General features: G+C 43.6%; 1 protein-coding gene across 1 annotated transcript in view; it reads left to right on the top strand.

Moving 5' to 3' along the window:
* Positions 1–2525: 2525 nt before the first annotated feature.
* LOC115594764 (rho GTPase-activating protein 7-like) overlaps positions 2526–15507 on the top strand; it is a 117726-nt gene continuing 104744 nt past the window's right edge. Inside the window, exon 1 of the mRNA XM_030439012.1 lies at positions 2526–2718. Within this exon, the coding sequence (XP_030294872.1) occupies positions 2610–2718 (109 nt within the window). The 5' untranslated portion in view covers positions 2526–2609. The remainder of the gene's footprint in view (positions 2719–15507) is intronic.

A 15507-nucleotide genomic window follows, 5' to 3' on the forward strand; every position in this document is an offset into this window, starting at 1 on the left:
TCTTTCATCCAAATTAAAAAAAAAACAACAAAGGTTTAGTTTTTTGTTGTTGGAATTTGAATAAATGTAATAGAATATTAATAATATCACTTTTGCTCATATCGTGCAGCTCTAACTGCAACAAAAAGATAAACTCTGATTTATTTCCGTCGCTTTTAATGACAAGACAGATGAATTGTGGAATTGTGGCCCATCCTGCTGAGTTTACTTGTTGAAGAACTGGATGTTTCTGATGAAAACTGCTTCACTGATCATTTACTAAATGACTTCTGCGACCACACATGTGCAGTTCCTTTTCCTTTTACCGTTGCTGATAACGTGGAAATAACGTCTGCTAATGGCAGCGGCAGTTCAGTCAACAGGAAGTTTGTCATTAAAAAGGAAAATTGGCCAAAATGAGCTCTCAGGTGACCGGAGGAGCGTCGTAAATGTACTAAAACTGCACAGTTACTGTATGTACATGTTGATGAAACCAGCTGATAGCAGCTCCTCCATAATCATCAGGCTGAATAAGGAGCAGAGGTAAATGATGCGGAGAGACGACTGTGTGCTGGAGGAGCATTTTTTTAGTCGCGCGGCACCAAAAATGTCTCAAACTGAGTTTTTATCGAGCCGTGTGAAGAAACTCTGCCGATGGATGAAGTGAGAAAAAGATTAGAAAGTTAAAACCATCACTTTTTCAGCGATGACTTCCGAGTTTAAACAAAAACAAAAGCGAAAAGCGATTTATAAAGAAACAAAATGAATGGTTTGTGCTGACTGAGAGCTGCTGGTCCTGACTTACTTCTGGGTGTTTGGACCGAGCTGTGCCGTGTTTGTTAATGTCTTTAATTCCTCTGACTCGGCTGGATTTGTTCATTACAAACACATTTTGCGTGGCGAGCGCTGGGACGGAGAACGTGACCGCGTTGGCAACTCGGCACAAACTTTTCCTCTACAACACTTGTCGTCGCGTCCTTCTGGGCTTTTTCTTGGACGGCTGCTCCGTAAATATCCACTATGATATTTTAATATTTAATGATGTCTTCATTTCTGTAATTCTTGGCACAGGTATCAGCGCTGTGACACCTTGTTTTGAAGCACATACTTGGGATTTCATACTCGATGCTAAATATTTCAGTCGGTGCTGTTAAAGTACTGAGGTCCAGTCCCGGGATGGGACTGGATCTCTATGGGAGGGTCCACTCATTGATGACTCACTACTACAGAGATGTCTCCCATTGAGTCCCTGTCCTCCCCCCTTCCTCTCCTCCTCCTCCTCTCATTCATCATTTCCCTCACTTACTATCTCCCTCCTCCTCCTCCTCTTCCTCCTTCCCAGCAGTTCTGACCTGTCATGTTTATTTAATCTCTTTCCCAAGAGAGGAAGTGTTTAGATTTTGGCGTTGATGATGATGAAGACGATGTGTGTGTGTGTCCGTTAGTGTGTGTTGATGCCCGGGTGGTTCATTAAAGCTAAGTGGCTTCATCTGACAGATGGTCAGGGCGAAGAATTTACAGGACTTTATACTTTTACAGGACTCCAACGATCAAAGCTGTTTTTGTTTTTCGGGTCTGAAGTCGTGCCAGACGCGTCCAGATCACCACTCGGCGATGCCTCGGCCTGCTCAGTCGTCCACCTGGATATGTTATATAATTACAGTCAGATATTCTATCAGTGCAACTATTAAACTGTGATTGTGTTGCTCTTTTCTGTACATGTAGCATCTTTTTCTTCTGTGTCCGTCCTGGGAGAGGGATCCTCCTCCATGGCTCCTCCTGAGGTTCCGTCCATCATTTTCTCATAATATGGCGAGTTTTTTCCTTGTTCACTGCGCAGATTGTAAAACCTACTGAGGCAATGTCATTGTGATTTTTGGCTCTATAAATAAAACTGATTTGATCTGATGTGAGCTGTGAGGTGACGCAGGAAGCCCCCAACGCCTGAGACGTGACGGTGTTCGCTCGCAGGGTCTGTGAAGTCGAGTCTCAAACTTTTTCCTGGATTCAGTGGGACTGAAAGAAGTTGCATGTCAACAGCTGTGTGTGTGTGCGTGTGTGTGTGTGTGAGAAAGAATTTGAGGTTGTGTGTTTATAATGCGACTCTGCGTCTGTTTCCATGTGCGTGTACTGCTGATGTCTTTAACCCAGGTTAGATGTCATTTCCTCTCTACGGGCCGGCCAAATCCTTCAACTTCCCGCACACAAACACACACACACACAAACACACACACACACACACTCTATACACATTCATCCTCTTGACATCACACAGAGACACACACTCACACGCCATCATAGTTTATTCATCCCCATAAACTGCTCCTCACACACACACACACACACACACACACACTGAACTTTGTGTGGAGGGAGAGGACCGGGGTGTTTCACAAATTACATGCAGACTTTTTGCATCAAGTGTCAGCCCCCCCCCCCGCCTCCTCTTCCTCCTCCTCCTCCTCCTCCTCCTCCTCCCTCACTTTGCTGAACTCTTAAGTCAAACACACCCTCTGCATGAGGCATGACGGAGCGAACGCTTGTCCACATGGGCTAGAAACTCTCCAGAAGAGCAGGTCCCTTTTTTTGTTTTCCGCGGGAATATGTAACTGTTGAACGCTTGTGGGAATATGGCGGTAAAACCTTCACTGCGGAGGTCCTTCAGCGAGCACGTGAAAGACTCCACCAACAAGGCTTGGGATGTGTTCTGGAGGGGCGTGAGGGAGCGGCGGCTGTGGGGTGAGTCGGGATGTGATGTGGATGTAGATTCTTCAGCTGGTTGGCAGCGTGTGGCGGGGAGTTGACGCAGGCTGCAGCAGCATCTTTGGCGTGTTTCCTGCAACTCAGCATGATTTAGGAAAGTGATAGTGTAGGTGCAAGATGAGGTTAAGATATTGTCACTACCAGCCTGTCGTTGCCCCTCTGGTGTCACTTCACAAAATGTATAAAGCACCAGAAGAATCCAAGTCTGGGTGGTTGGGTTTGTGACCAAGAGTCACCAAGAGAGTGATTTGTTTTTAAGTTAAGGCGCATGACTGAATTTTACTTTTTAACCCTGAGTATGAGTCACTTTTTTTTTCATTGAGACAGAATTCGACTCTTTTGTGGCTTTTGTTGGATGTTTAAAAAGGTGGAGACTGTTTGTTGGAACATGCCAGTGTTGTTTAATCTCTGCTGCTGTCAGAGATTAAACATACAGCTGTAGATGTTCGAGCCTTGTTAATTGCATTAAAGAAACATGTTAGGAGTTCCTGCTTCAGCTGCGCAGCCCTTAGTTGTTAGAAGGATAAGATCATTGCTGTTTGTTGGGGGGGTTGTTCATCTTAATCAAAAGTTCTCTTCAGTATCTGTCAGTATGTTCTGGTCAGCTCCTGTTTGTTTCTGTCCATCATATAGTCTCAAAGCAGCTCCAGTGAATGATCATGGCTTTCTGTTTCCCAGTGCTTGTTGCACACCACCAGGCCGACTCACATGTTGATAATCGGGGGTGCTAAACTTGAGTCTTTGGGTCCGAACTTCCAGGAACCTCAGCGTGAGCTCCGCTCCGAGAACCGTTAAGTCTTTTCTCCTCATCAGATCCAGAGAGGGCGAGAAGGTCTCAGCGCTCGTCGGGATCAGCAGGCGTCTGGCAGTGTGTTACCGCTGTTAGCACACAGCAGGTTTTAATAGACACGCAGAGCTGCGGTCGCACTGAAGCTGCAGGGTGTGTGTCCGGGTGAGCGACAGGTGGTGAAACGAAAAACAAAAAAGCTGAAGTGTGTTCCTGCTGTTTGAGACCTTCAGTTCATGTGAACGAAATCAGCGTGGTTTGATTCAAACCACCGAGCTTTGTTGTTCTTCAGCTCGGTCCGGATATTAAATCGTCCTGTGATGCGTCGATTGAACCAAAATGGAGGAAGTGTGTTTTTATCATATATGTTGGCACTGAGGTGTGATTTCAGGCCCCACACATACTCAGGTAGTTCTTAAAACAAAGCTTTTTCCACGCGTTTGACCTTCCGCACACACGTTAACGCCATCTCACGTCGCTGAAAACGGAACTTGTGGAAAACGTTTGCTTGTCTCTGTTGTTTGAGGTCATGTTCATGGTGACCGGTTGCTTTGGCGTGCGCTTGACAGCCTGCGTCTTTATTTTCACGTGGACAGAGCGAGAACATGTTGACCAGGTTTTATAGTCTTTGTCTTTTCATTGGGTATGCTAACAGGCGTGCTAACCTCATCCCAAATGTTACCGATGACGTTCCCCACCAAAGAAATGTCGTTATAACTTTAGAGTCAGTCTGAGGAAGGAAATCAGCAAACAAAACTCAACGGAAACTTTCAAACTTTATCTCTGAACATTTGTCAAGTAGATTTTCATCAGTAGAGTTGTTGGTTTAACGTTGCGTTCAGCAACAGCAAAGTGAGTTTGTGTGCAGGATTATTTGTGTTTATTCACCTCAAACCGTCAGATAACTTTACTGCGCATTTTCTGTGTGTTGGCGAGCAACGGCACTCACTTTTAGTTTGTGCTTATCGCTTTGAGGACCTGTAGAGCATTCTTCAGCATCTTACCACCCACTTCAATAATAAAGAAACTGTATTTATATAGCAACTTTAAGAAACAGAGTTTACAAATGGCTTTGACAAACAGGCAAAAGCAGAAAAATCGGGAAAACAATATAACAGAATAAACACAAGGAAACCTCGTCTGAGGTGAGTTCAAACAAGAAGAAATGTAAAAACACAAAAAGACAATATGAGTCATAAATCAGGCAAAGAAAGAGAAAAGTAATTCAAACATAGAGATAAATAATATAATAAAATCAATGAAGGACGATAAGAAGACGACAACACATCGGAGGGATTAAGAACGGATTGAGAAAGATTGAGGGCATTATAAAGAATAAAGGATAATAAATAGCTTACAAATGAATAATTAAAAGCGCACACTGACACATTCTCTCCTCCAATCACAGCATGACTGATTACTGGTGCGTCCATCGTGACCCTGAACACACGTCATAGCGTAACGACCCAATGATTGAAGGAGATGCTGATGAAAGATGAAGCACGGCGTGTTCTGACTCCTCGCAGCTGAACTCTGACGACGAGTAATCGTGTTTGACTGTAAAAACCCACTGAAATCAAACACCCACACACACACACACACACACACCCACACACACACACACACACAGAGTAGCAGTATAAATACATGGAAGTGTCAGACGGCTGCCCGAGCGGTGCGGCAGGTTTCTGAGCCGAGAGTCTTTCAGTCACGACGCTGCAGAACTCAAACGGCTTTTTTCAGTCAAACGCTGAAAAAGAGTTGAGAGTTGAATAATCCGTCTGCTGCACGTTAACGTCCAGACTCTCAGTGACGCTTCCTAAACCTCCAGGAACAACCTCTGATTCTTTGACTACCTGTGTGTGTGTGTGTGTGTGTGTGTGTGTGTGCGCAGCTCTGTGAGTGTTTATGTGTGGGAACAGTGTGTGTGTGTTTAATTCAGACAGCTGGTTCTGCTTTTTCTGTGAGAGCTGATACCCGACTCCAGCTGTGTGTACGCTTACATCTTTGTGTGTGTGTGTGTGTGTGTGGATTAAATCAATATATGACGGTAGAGCAGCCGTGCGCTCTGATTGGCTGAGAATGGATTATGCAATCCTGTGCCGCTTAATCCTGCAGCACCCTCACACATTTACACAGCGGACAGAAAAAAGAGAGGATCTTTTTTTTTAGAGTCACATCTAATGTCTCTACTTTACATAGATTTATAACATTTTACCTACTTTTTTAAGAATTGCATGAAAGATGCAAAAAGACAGTAATTTGAGTGTGCAACCACGACTGCGTTTGAGACCCCGTCAAAGCTGAAACACGATGAATTCATCAAATCGCCGACAAAGAAAATGCAGCTACGTCTGCTGGAATGCTGACATGGATATATTTCTATATCTATTTTGTTTATATCGCAATTTTCCAATAAATATTATATGTGAATTCCATCAAATTAAACTTGAACCAGAAGCTCAACCGGCCAACGAGCTCACAGCTGACTGCTTTAACTGTGTAAATCATGAGAATACGTCACATCAGAAGTGAGAAAGTTAAACATAAAAAAGATAAATGTGACGGTTAATCATCAAATAGATTTGACATCATATCATACCGATATAAAGTCTTTTACATCTTTATTATCAAATCATTAGTTGTCCAATTCACCAATGAAACTTGATTTAAAGGTCCTATTTGAAAGAATCATAGGTGGAAATCACAGGGGGTTCGGAAACCTGCTTACTAGGAAGAACCTCAGTAAGATTAAAGATTGTTTTCCCCCCTCCATAATCCTCACAATGGTTTGGTCCACTGTCAATCAACCTGCACCTCATAGAACGGTGCTGGTGAGTCAAACCGATGTGTCAGTTTTTGGCGAGTTGGAAATGAGCCTCAAATACCGACTCTTAAAACAAATAGGATCTTTTTTTTAAGGAGTGAAATTTAGATATTGAAAGCCAAACCTTCATCTAGAAATGAACCAGCATCTAATTGGTGTTGCAAAGCTGTAATATTTCACTCACCAGGTTCAAAATGAGCTTATCAGGAGATCAGATGAAGTCATTTGTCCTTAAAGGCACTTTTTACGTCGGCTCCATTACTTCAGTTGAGCTGGTCGCTGCTTGGTTGTGATAAACTGTCTCATAGTTCATGAAAGTCTGAAAGAATCTGATATTAAATGTACTTAATACTGCAGGAAAGTACCTCAAAATGTACCTAATGTACTTGGATTTTAAAGCAGTCATTTTTTCAAATCGCCAACAAAACACACAATCGAAGAAGTTAAATTAGCAGGATCGATTTCTATCAGCTGTAATATTTCACTCACCGGGTTCACAATCAACGTATTCGGAAAACAAATGAAGTCGTTTTTCTTTAAGGCAACTTCTGCTGTGGCTCCATTATGTTGGGTTGAGGTAGTTTCAGGACACCATCAGCCTCAGAATGTGATTTCCTCCTGACTGTGTAGTTTTTAAGTAAAGTGTTTTGGTCACTATCGGACTGAGGAACAGAGGTTACGACCTCCTGAACATACATACGACACATGTGTCGTATGTGTGGTCATACTTTTCTCTCCAGCTGTGCAGATGCTCGTCAACACGCCATCACAGACGTGGACGTTATTCACTCCTGACTGACCTGAGCTGGATTTGCGTCTCTCCTGAGGAGTGACGAAGTCTCCAGCTGCAGTGTGAACACGACCCTCGAGGATCGCCGCTCTAATCCTCGTTCCTGCCTCCTGCTGTTCGTCCTCCGCCTTTTCTTTCATCGCCTCTCCGTCTCTCCTCCACAGGAGCGTCTGCTGTCCATCCCTCCTTCATCAGCGCCGTCCTAATATTTACTCCTCTGTTAATAAGTTGTCATAACTCACGGCCCAAATATGGTCTCCCATTCAAACCTCGAAGGCGATGATAATCCAAACACAGACGGTGCCAGGCGCACTCTGTAAACTCTTTCGTCCACGCCTGGACAGACTCATCACCGATATGACAGGAACTTAAACGTCACGGTCGGACGCTAATCTGAGTTTAATCCAGCGGTGAGACGTCTGGTCGGGCTGAACTACTTCAAATCCACACCCTGTCTGAGCTCGTAGGACAAACATTGTTCACTTTCTGTAGATTTTCAAATAAATACTGTAAAGAAATGTGATTAACATTTGCGCCTGAAGAGAGGCGAGTTTGATCATGAAGCTCGGCTGTGATTGGTAGTTTCTTTTCGGGTTGGTCTTTCACCGATTTTCTGTACTGTACTGAGAAGCAGTGGCGTGCACAGACTTTTTGAAGGGCAGGGGCGAAAATAAGGGCACTTTAGCACGCGTTTTTGCCACCAAAGAGGGCACTTTAGCGTGCATTTTGGCTCCCAAGAGGGCACTTTAGCATGTGTTTTTGCAACCCAAGAGTGCAGTTTATCATGTTTTAACCAGCCAAGGGGGCAGTTAAGTGTGTTTTGCCAACCAAGAGGGCACTTTAGCACACTTTTTGGCTCCCAGGAGGGCATTTTAGCGCGCGTTTTTCAACAATTGGGCCACGAGGGGGGGGGGGGGGGGCGACCGCTCCCCCTGCCCCCCCCCCCCCCCCTTGTGCACACAACTGCTGAGAAGCAACATAAAGCTAGAGTCTTTGTAGGTTTGAGGCATGAAATTTAATGGATTAACGAAATTTCTAAAAGCTGTTTATATTTCTTCACGAGCTTTTAATTTGCAAACACATTTTGGATGCATTTACCTCCGCTGGGTTCGTGATGCTGGAGGGAAAATAAATACTTCTCAAAATAGGAGTGAATCAAACAAACAAACAAACAGCCGAGCAGGAAGCTCACAAACAGAAAAAAACTGCGTCAGACCATTTTTCCACCGGAAGGAGACCCAGAAGCCACCGCTGTTTATTTACACCAACAGACAACTAATTATACAATAATTTTACAGTTTAACAGCCTTACATAATGAAGAGGTTCTCGAGGATAAAGATGATTAAAACTGAAAATGAGGGAGCAGAGAGAGAGACAGAGAGAGACGGCGAGGCTCTGAGCCAAATGTGATATAGAAGAATCGAAGTGAACGCGGCTGTTTATTCTGCTGTGATCAGAGACGGGCCAAACTAAACAGCCGAGTGGGGAAACTGGGGTGGGAACCTGGGAAACACACACACACACACACACACACACACACACAGTTTCTCCTCATGTCTCTGCAGCTCTGACAGAAAGACGAGAACACACACATCGTCACACACGGCGACTCTATCACCAGCTTTCAAACAAACACACACCGTTTTGTATTTGGTTTTGCAACGTGTGTGGTAAATGACTCTGGTGTGTGTGTGTGTGTGTGTGTGTGTGTGCGATCATCTGTCCGAGCTGCAGAAGGACGCGAGGAGAAGCTCGTGTGACAGAGGATGACCCACAGGGTTTAAACACTGGAAACACCAAGTAAATAAACGTCTTTCCACGACCACAATCGGTGCATTTCCCTGCTGAGATGAAGTAAACCTCACGGCAGCCTCGTCAAGTTTATGAGGTGTGGAGGTTTCTTTGCAAATAAATAACTTTATCCTACTGAGTCCATCTGGGTTTGTGCTGCTTCCTGCTTCTCTTGAAGTTCCTCAAGTTCCATCCCTGTAAGACACCATGTTGAAGATATAACATGAAGGAATTCTTCATTCAAATGTCTCGACCACTGTTGTTATCATCGTTACTCATACAGTGTTAATCTGCCAAAAGAACAGCCAGTTTACTTTACCGCACACTAGCCGCGAGCTAACGTTAGCGAGCAACAGCACACGTCAGGTCAACTCTCAGTGAATTCAGCACTCACCAGAGGCTCCGGTTCTCTCTCTTCTCCTTCCCCTCTCCTCTCTGTAACGTTTTGAAACTACATTTCCCCTTCAGCTCCAGTCGGCAGCCGACAACCAACTTCCCCCTGTGTGGATCTCTGCTGCAGTTAGGTTGATAAACAGGAGTGATGGTAAATCCACCAATTGAAAGCCTGAGCTCTCCTCCCGTCTGTAATCGTCTCCGGACCGGAGCAGAATCTGATTTGACTCTGGGGGTTTATTCCTCCAGAAGGTCTGTCTCTAAATATCATCAACTTATGATGTACAGGTGGTCCACACTCCTCCTCTTTACCCGTTTTTCGGATTAGCCGGTAGTAAGACGGAATCCGGCGCCACCAAGATGGTAGAAGGGTTTTAGCCGTTGTGCACTTTGCAACGGCCTTGACGAGTCTCCTCAAGCTGCAGACATCACGGACAGTATGCCGAGGCTGTCGAGCACAGAGTGTACCGACCGTCTGCACTCGCACTGGGACGGGAACAAGTCTGGGGAAACTTAAAGCCTCCAAACATCATCGTCAGTATTCGTCAGCACACAGGTAGCAGTCTGGTCTGTAGAGGAAGTTTCAAGGGCGGCACTGACTCCGAAATATGAAGGACAATGGGACTCTTTGTCTCCGGACTTTTATATAGATAAACTGTAACATCCAAGCCTGGTATTGCGGTCGGAGTACGTTGCTGATAATGTCTCATTAAAGCTCATGGCGTCCGGCGCTTCTGTTGAGGTTCTTTCATTGAGTTTCTTCTAAATCTTCCATGTTGTTCCTTCAGTGTTAAGCATCCGCTTCAATCAGGTCTTTCTGTTTCTTTCGGCTTTGGACAAGTTTAGTCTTGCATAAGAGGAACAGGTATACGCTGGCGCAATTCGTCACATCTTCAACATGTAAATTCGATTAGTTCCCTGCTGTGTTCTGCCTCTTTCTTCTCTCCTCCCTCTCTGTTTTTTCCCTCCGTCTCTGTTCACCCCCCTCTTCATCACTGCGTGTTTCTTGTCATAGCTGCCTGGATTTCATCAGCAGTATTACCTCATCCTGAGCACTTGCCTTCCTTCCTTCCCTTTACACACTTGCTCCTTTTTTTATTAACTTTCCCTCTTCTCTGCTCGCTTCTTCCGTCCTTCTTTCCTTTCTGTTTGCCGTCACTCTGAATGTATTTGCATGACGGGCTCAGGGGAGCTCGGAGTGTGTGTGAGGGCTTCTTACTATTCTGATCAAGGCTACGTTACAGTCTTAAGAAGAAAAGTCCTCTCCGACGCAGGAAGTGGAAAAAAATCCAGCTGGAATAAAAAAGAAAAGGATTCAGATTTCGTGTTTCTCAACGTCAGCTTCGAGAGTATTTGAAAAAATTGCTCTCTTACGGTTTTTCCCCCCCTTGCATGAATTCTGCCAGGATTCATGAATATTTCTTCCGTGCGAAGCCCTTTAAATCATTCTTATCAAGAATTGTTTGATTCTTGAAGATCGTATCTGTGAGTGGGAGAAGATGAGAATAAGAAGGAGGTTGTTCCTGTCCAGAATGAGAATGACTGACTCTCTTCTGCTGGAAGCTGAGAAGAAAATGTTTCAGTAACGCTGCAACAGATCGCGGTGATATTCAAGGGCCGACGTCGACCACATCGTGCTCTGTAAGTGAGCGTAATCGTTTTGGGGGTAAATCTCACAGAGCTTTGTGTTTTTCAACCTTCATGTACGTCCAGAGGCTGGCTGATGGGCAGGTGGTGGAGGGTCGACAAGCAGCTGGTGGTTCACCTACAATGTCTGGTCTGCATAAAAAAACAAAGATGGTTATGGCACCATCCATTTTCCACCACTTGTACATCTTTCTACATCACAGTAGAGGCAGGATGAGCAGGGTAGCAGAGATATATTTGTCCTGGGCCTCAACCTTCAAGTCTAGAGGATCCAGAAAGTCCAAAATCTGACTACACTAAGGGTTGATGTGCTGCCCAGATGGGCCAACAAGTCGAGATCACGGTGACCTAATTCTTCAAAATAAATTTGAAACTGTAATATGTAAATTATACATGAATGTAAATAATAAACGTAAGACGTTCTCCGACCCTCTCTGTTGGTTTTGACGGTCTTGTGCACTGGTGTCTATGTGGAAGACTCGGGATGAATAATCCGGAAAAATCAAATGTAAATGACGTTTACTCACACATCTTCTTCTCTCTAACAGTGCTAACGGTGCGCAACACTAGCTAACAGAGAAATTGAGTCCAGTTTACAAGCCAGATAAACTCCTGATGTATTAGCTGACCGTATCCGCTCAGAGCGGTATTTTGAAACGCTAGCTAGCTAATGTTAACCCACATTAGCCAGCTAAGAATAGAATATATCTCACGTTATGCAGTAATGTTAGTTTGGACCTTGGACTCTGTGATGTGGTGGGTTGAGTTTTGACCAGCACCAGATCCATGCAGCGTAGCTAGCAAGTAAGGCCTGCAGCTATCCGACTAACCTTTGCTTCCTTGCTTGCAAACATTATTTGTAGCAGCAGAGTCGATAGCTGGCTAGCTTGCCAAATTCCTTCACTAGCTAATGTGATCCTTGATATATTATGTATTATGTGTAGCGGCTAACGAGCCAACTGTTGCCAAAGCTAAGCTTGGTGGAGTGATTAGCAAGTGGCAAATTTAGTGGCCCAATGGTCCAAATTAGCCACAGGAAGATCAACTAGTAACAGTATTCTGGATATGATTGTGGATTTTTGTAATTTCAGCAATCAGTCTTGTGCACAAATGCGGCCTGTCACCACTAACAAAGGTTTTCCAAGTGTACGCAGTGTCCCTTTAAAGTACACACATAAAGCACCTAAACATTTAATGTTATAATAAATTAATCATTCGAAGAAAAATGCCAACAGTTGAGTTCTTTAAATACACACTAACTCAAACACAAAGCCATGATGTATCATCTCCAGGTTGCTGTCACAGAACTTGTCAGTGTCACATCGTACATCCTGTTCATGCAGATCATGCGACCCCTGAGCTGAACTCCAGTTGTTAAACGCTTTGAGCCCTGTGTTTGGTTTAACAGTTGGGCGGCGCTGACTGCCTTCTTCTCAACACAGCGCTGACCCTTAATGGACGAGGCCGAGTGTAAATCCAACAACCTAATGAGCTGTTTGCTTTGTTCTCAGCTCTGAGCGGGCAGCAGTGCAGTGTTGAAGAAAAGATTTACAGACTCAAGTGCACTGATAGGTGTAGCAGTGAGATAGTCACAACGACGAGCCAAATGTTTTTGTTATTGTACCAACTTAGATTGCCTTCTTTGACAATTGCTATCCTTCTATCAGGCGGCAACATATTTGGAGGTTGAACCTGTGTAGTTTTGTAACACCAATGTACCACCAATATTCAGGCTGCCAATATAAATAATATTGTGACCACTTTCCTGCCAAAACTGTCAACAGTTTTCTGTTCCAGCTGCACTCAACCTCGAAGTATTCTGTTGGCATTTTCTGTCTCTGAAAGAAAAACGATTGAGTCCAATGCTACAATCACAGTGACACACAACTCCAGGAGGAATTCCACTTGAAGGACGCAAACATTTTAAAGGTGTCATATAAGAAAATGATCAGAATTTGAAGGTAATCACTGTACTCTTTGGTGACAAGCATCCCTTTGCAAGTAGCACAGTTGGCCCCATTATCTGACAGGAGTCTGCCTGCCTCACAACCAGACGATGCCAGATGTTTGACAATCATCCATAATTTGGCAATTTTTTTATGCTTATTAGCGGTTGGTTAAAGTCTACACTGTCCTGTCTACCTCTTTCTAACAATCATGCTTGGCATAGGCTATAATGTTGAACTTAATTTGCTAGCACGGAGGTCCTCCCTCTCCGCTGCTTGACTTTGATGGTGCAGTTTGTAAATTGTGACTGATGGACTTATGGACACCCCTTCAAGGCATTGTAGAAACATTAGCTTACCTTAAAAAAACACGTGGGTAGATTAGGTATGTCATATTTATGCCTCTTTATTCTTGTGATTTTGAGTCTCGGATGCTTATTTTCCCCAAAATACAATCATTTTAAGCCTCTTGTACGATAGTTAAAATTTTCCACTTGGCAACACTTGTAGCCTGCCTCCCAGCAAACATGAGACCGCCGGAGGTCAGTTTGAAGACTCGAGTTGCAGTATGGAGGCGATTTACGCCTCTCTGATCAGGATTATGACTCCAAGAGCTAAAAGACAAGGCAGATGGGGACGGGACAGAGAGTTTTATTTCATGAGGCAGTAAAGGTTGTCTTTGTTCTGTAAAAGGGAGAACCTTGAATTCAGATGGTGCACGGTTGTATTTTTCTGTTGGTGAGGAAAACAGGTGTAAAAATATAGTAATAGTAATAGTAGCAAACTCACCATTGGTACATATCTTCCAACTGAAACTAGGGAGGGTAACGCTTATCATCGCTAGCTGGTTAGCATATGCTAACTCTCCGCAACACTGGTGTTTCTTTACATACTGCTAATATTTCTTTTTTATATATATTTTAAACTAAAATTCTGGCCATATCTGACTTATTACCACGTTAACCTCTTGTTTGGACGATATACTAAAAAATATTAGTCAAAATATTATTACTATTATTATCTTACATATATTCTAGGTTATTATTTTATACACATTTCAACCAAACTTTGCCGACATATTTGGTATCTTGGCCTACAATTTGATGTTAAGTTTTGAAGACTTAATTTGTTCCCCACCATTTGTAAGAACCGACCTGTTGGCAGGTCGTTGGGGTTGACAAGGTTAAAAAACATCTTCTGTGTTGCACTGATGAAATGCACCTGAGGTTGTATTAAAGCAAAGGAGGGCCAGGAGTTTGAAAAGGTAGCTGGGTGAAAAGAGGAAAATGTGCTGTGGGCAGAAGCCAGAGTCCCATATTCCACTGTATTTATTGTGTTGGTTTTTATTATCTTGGAAGAAATGTGCTTAGAAGCTTCCACAGAGAGCAGAGAGGGGAGGAGGAGGAGGAGGAGGAGGAGGCCACCTGAGAGCCACAGAAAGACCCAAAACTGCTGCTTTTCTCATCACCTCGCTGTAGGTTTTCATAGAGGAAGGTAAGGTGTGTCTGTAAACCAGGGCACAGCGGAGGAAAAATAGCTTATCTGAAATGATTCTGCTCTCTTGGAGCAACAGGGTGTCCCACGGCTTAGAGTCCTTTTGTTAAAGGTACAACTGGCAGCTTTTTATCCGGAAGAAGCAAAAGTTTTGCCAGGTTCAATGTATTTCAACTCCCTTCGTTCATGTAATCCCCTACACAAAACACAAGTTAGTTTGGCTTTTATTTGTAATCAATTAAGTCAAGACCGCCAACATTGTGTGTCAAGTTCTGCAACCAAATAAACAGAATAAATGTTGGTGAGGTTGTGGCACACAACCCACTCGGTTAGGGTGAGGAAAAGATTATATTTCGGCTTAAGATACCTGGTTCGTCACAAAAAAAACACAAATTGAAATTGCCAATATCTTGTACAGAATATCAAGCTGTTTCACGTGTACAAATGTTGAAACACAGTCTTGAACAGCGGTCTCTGGCTTGGAAGCAGTCTCGCCACCACTAAAGTTGACTCATGAACATATGATGTGAGCGTGATATGACACATACTGCAGAAATGTTTATATGATGCATAGGAAACGTGCAAATTGTAACAGTGCATTTTTAATTGGTTGCTGCTGCGATAACTTTCATGGAAACTTAAGAGGATCTGTCATAGTGAGGAAGAAAGTCGGCAAACTTGACAGAAGGTACAGGAATAAAATCACTCATGAACATTTTAATTTCCAGTGGTGGTTGTTTAACTGTGAAGACAACAACTCCCATGATTCGTCAAGTTGCAGAGATATACAACTTTGCATTTCAAGGCTCGTTTCTACCTGATTCAGATGACAGCACACAAAAAGTAGCGATGGATTAACCCAGAGATAAACAGCAGACGGTCGAACCATCTCCTTCTGGAGCTCTTCAAGGTTTTGCGCTTGGTTGTCATCACCAGAAATGATGGAAGCCATGTGAAGAGAGAAAAAGGATAGTTTGACAAATTGTCGATGTCAGAAAATACTAAAGAAATGTCAGACATAGCCCCTCTGATTCTGCTATTAGTGAGGGGATTTCAGGTGCTCTTAGAAAATCACACAAGCACTTTATT

Source organism: Sparus aurata, chromosome 13 (genome assembly GCF_900880675.1).
Source record: "Sparus aurata chromosome 13, fSpaAur1.1, whole genome shotgun sequence".
NCBI lineage: Eukaryota > Metazoa > Chordata > Actinopteri > Spariformes > Sparidae > Sparus > Sparus aurata.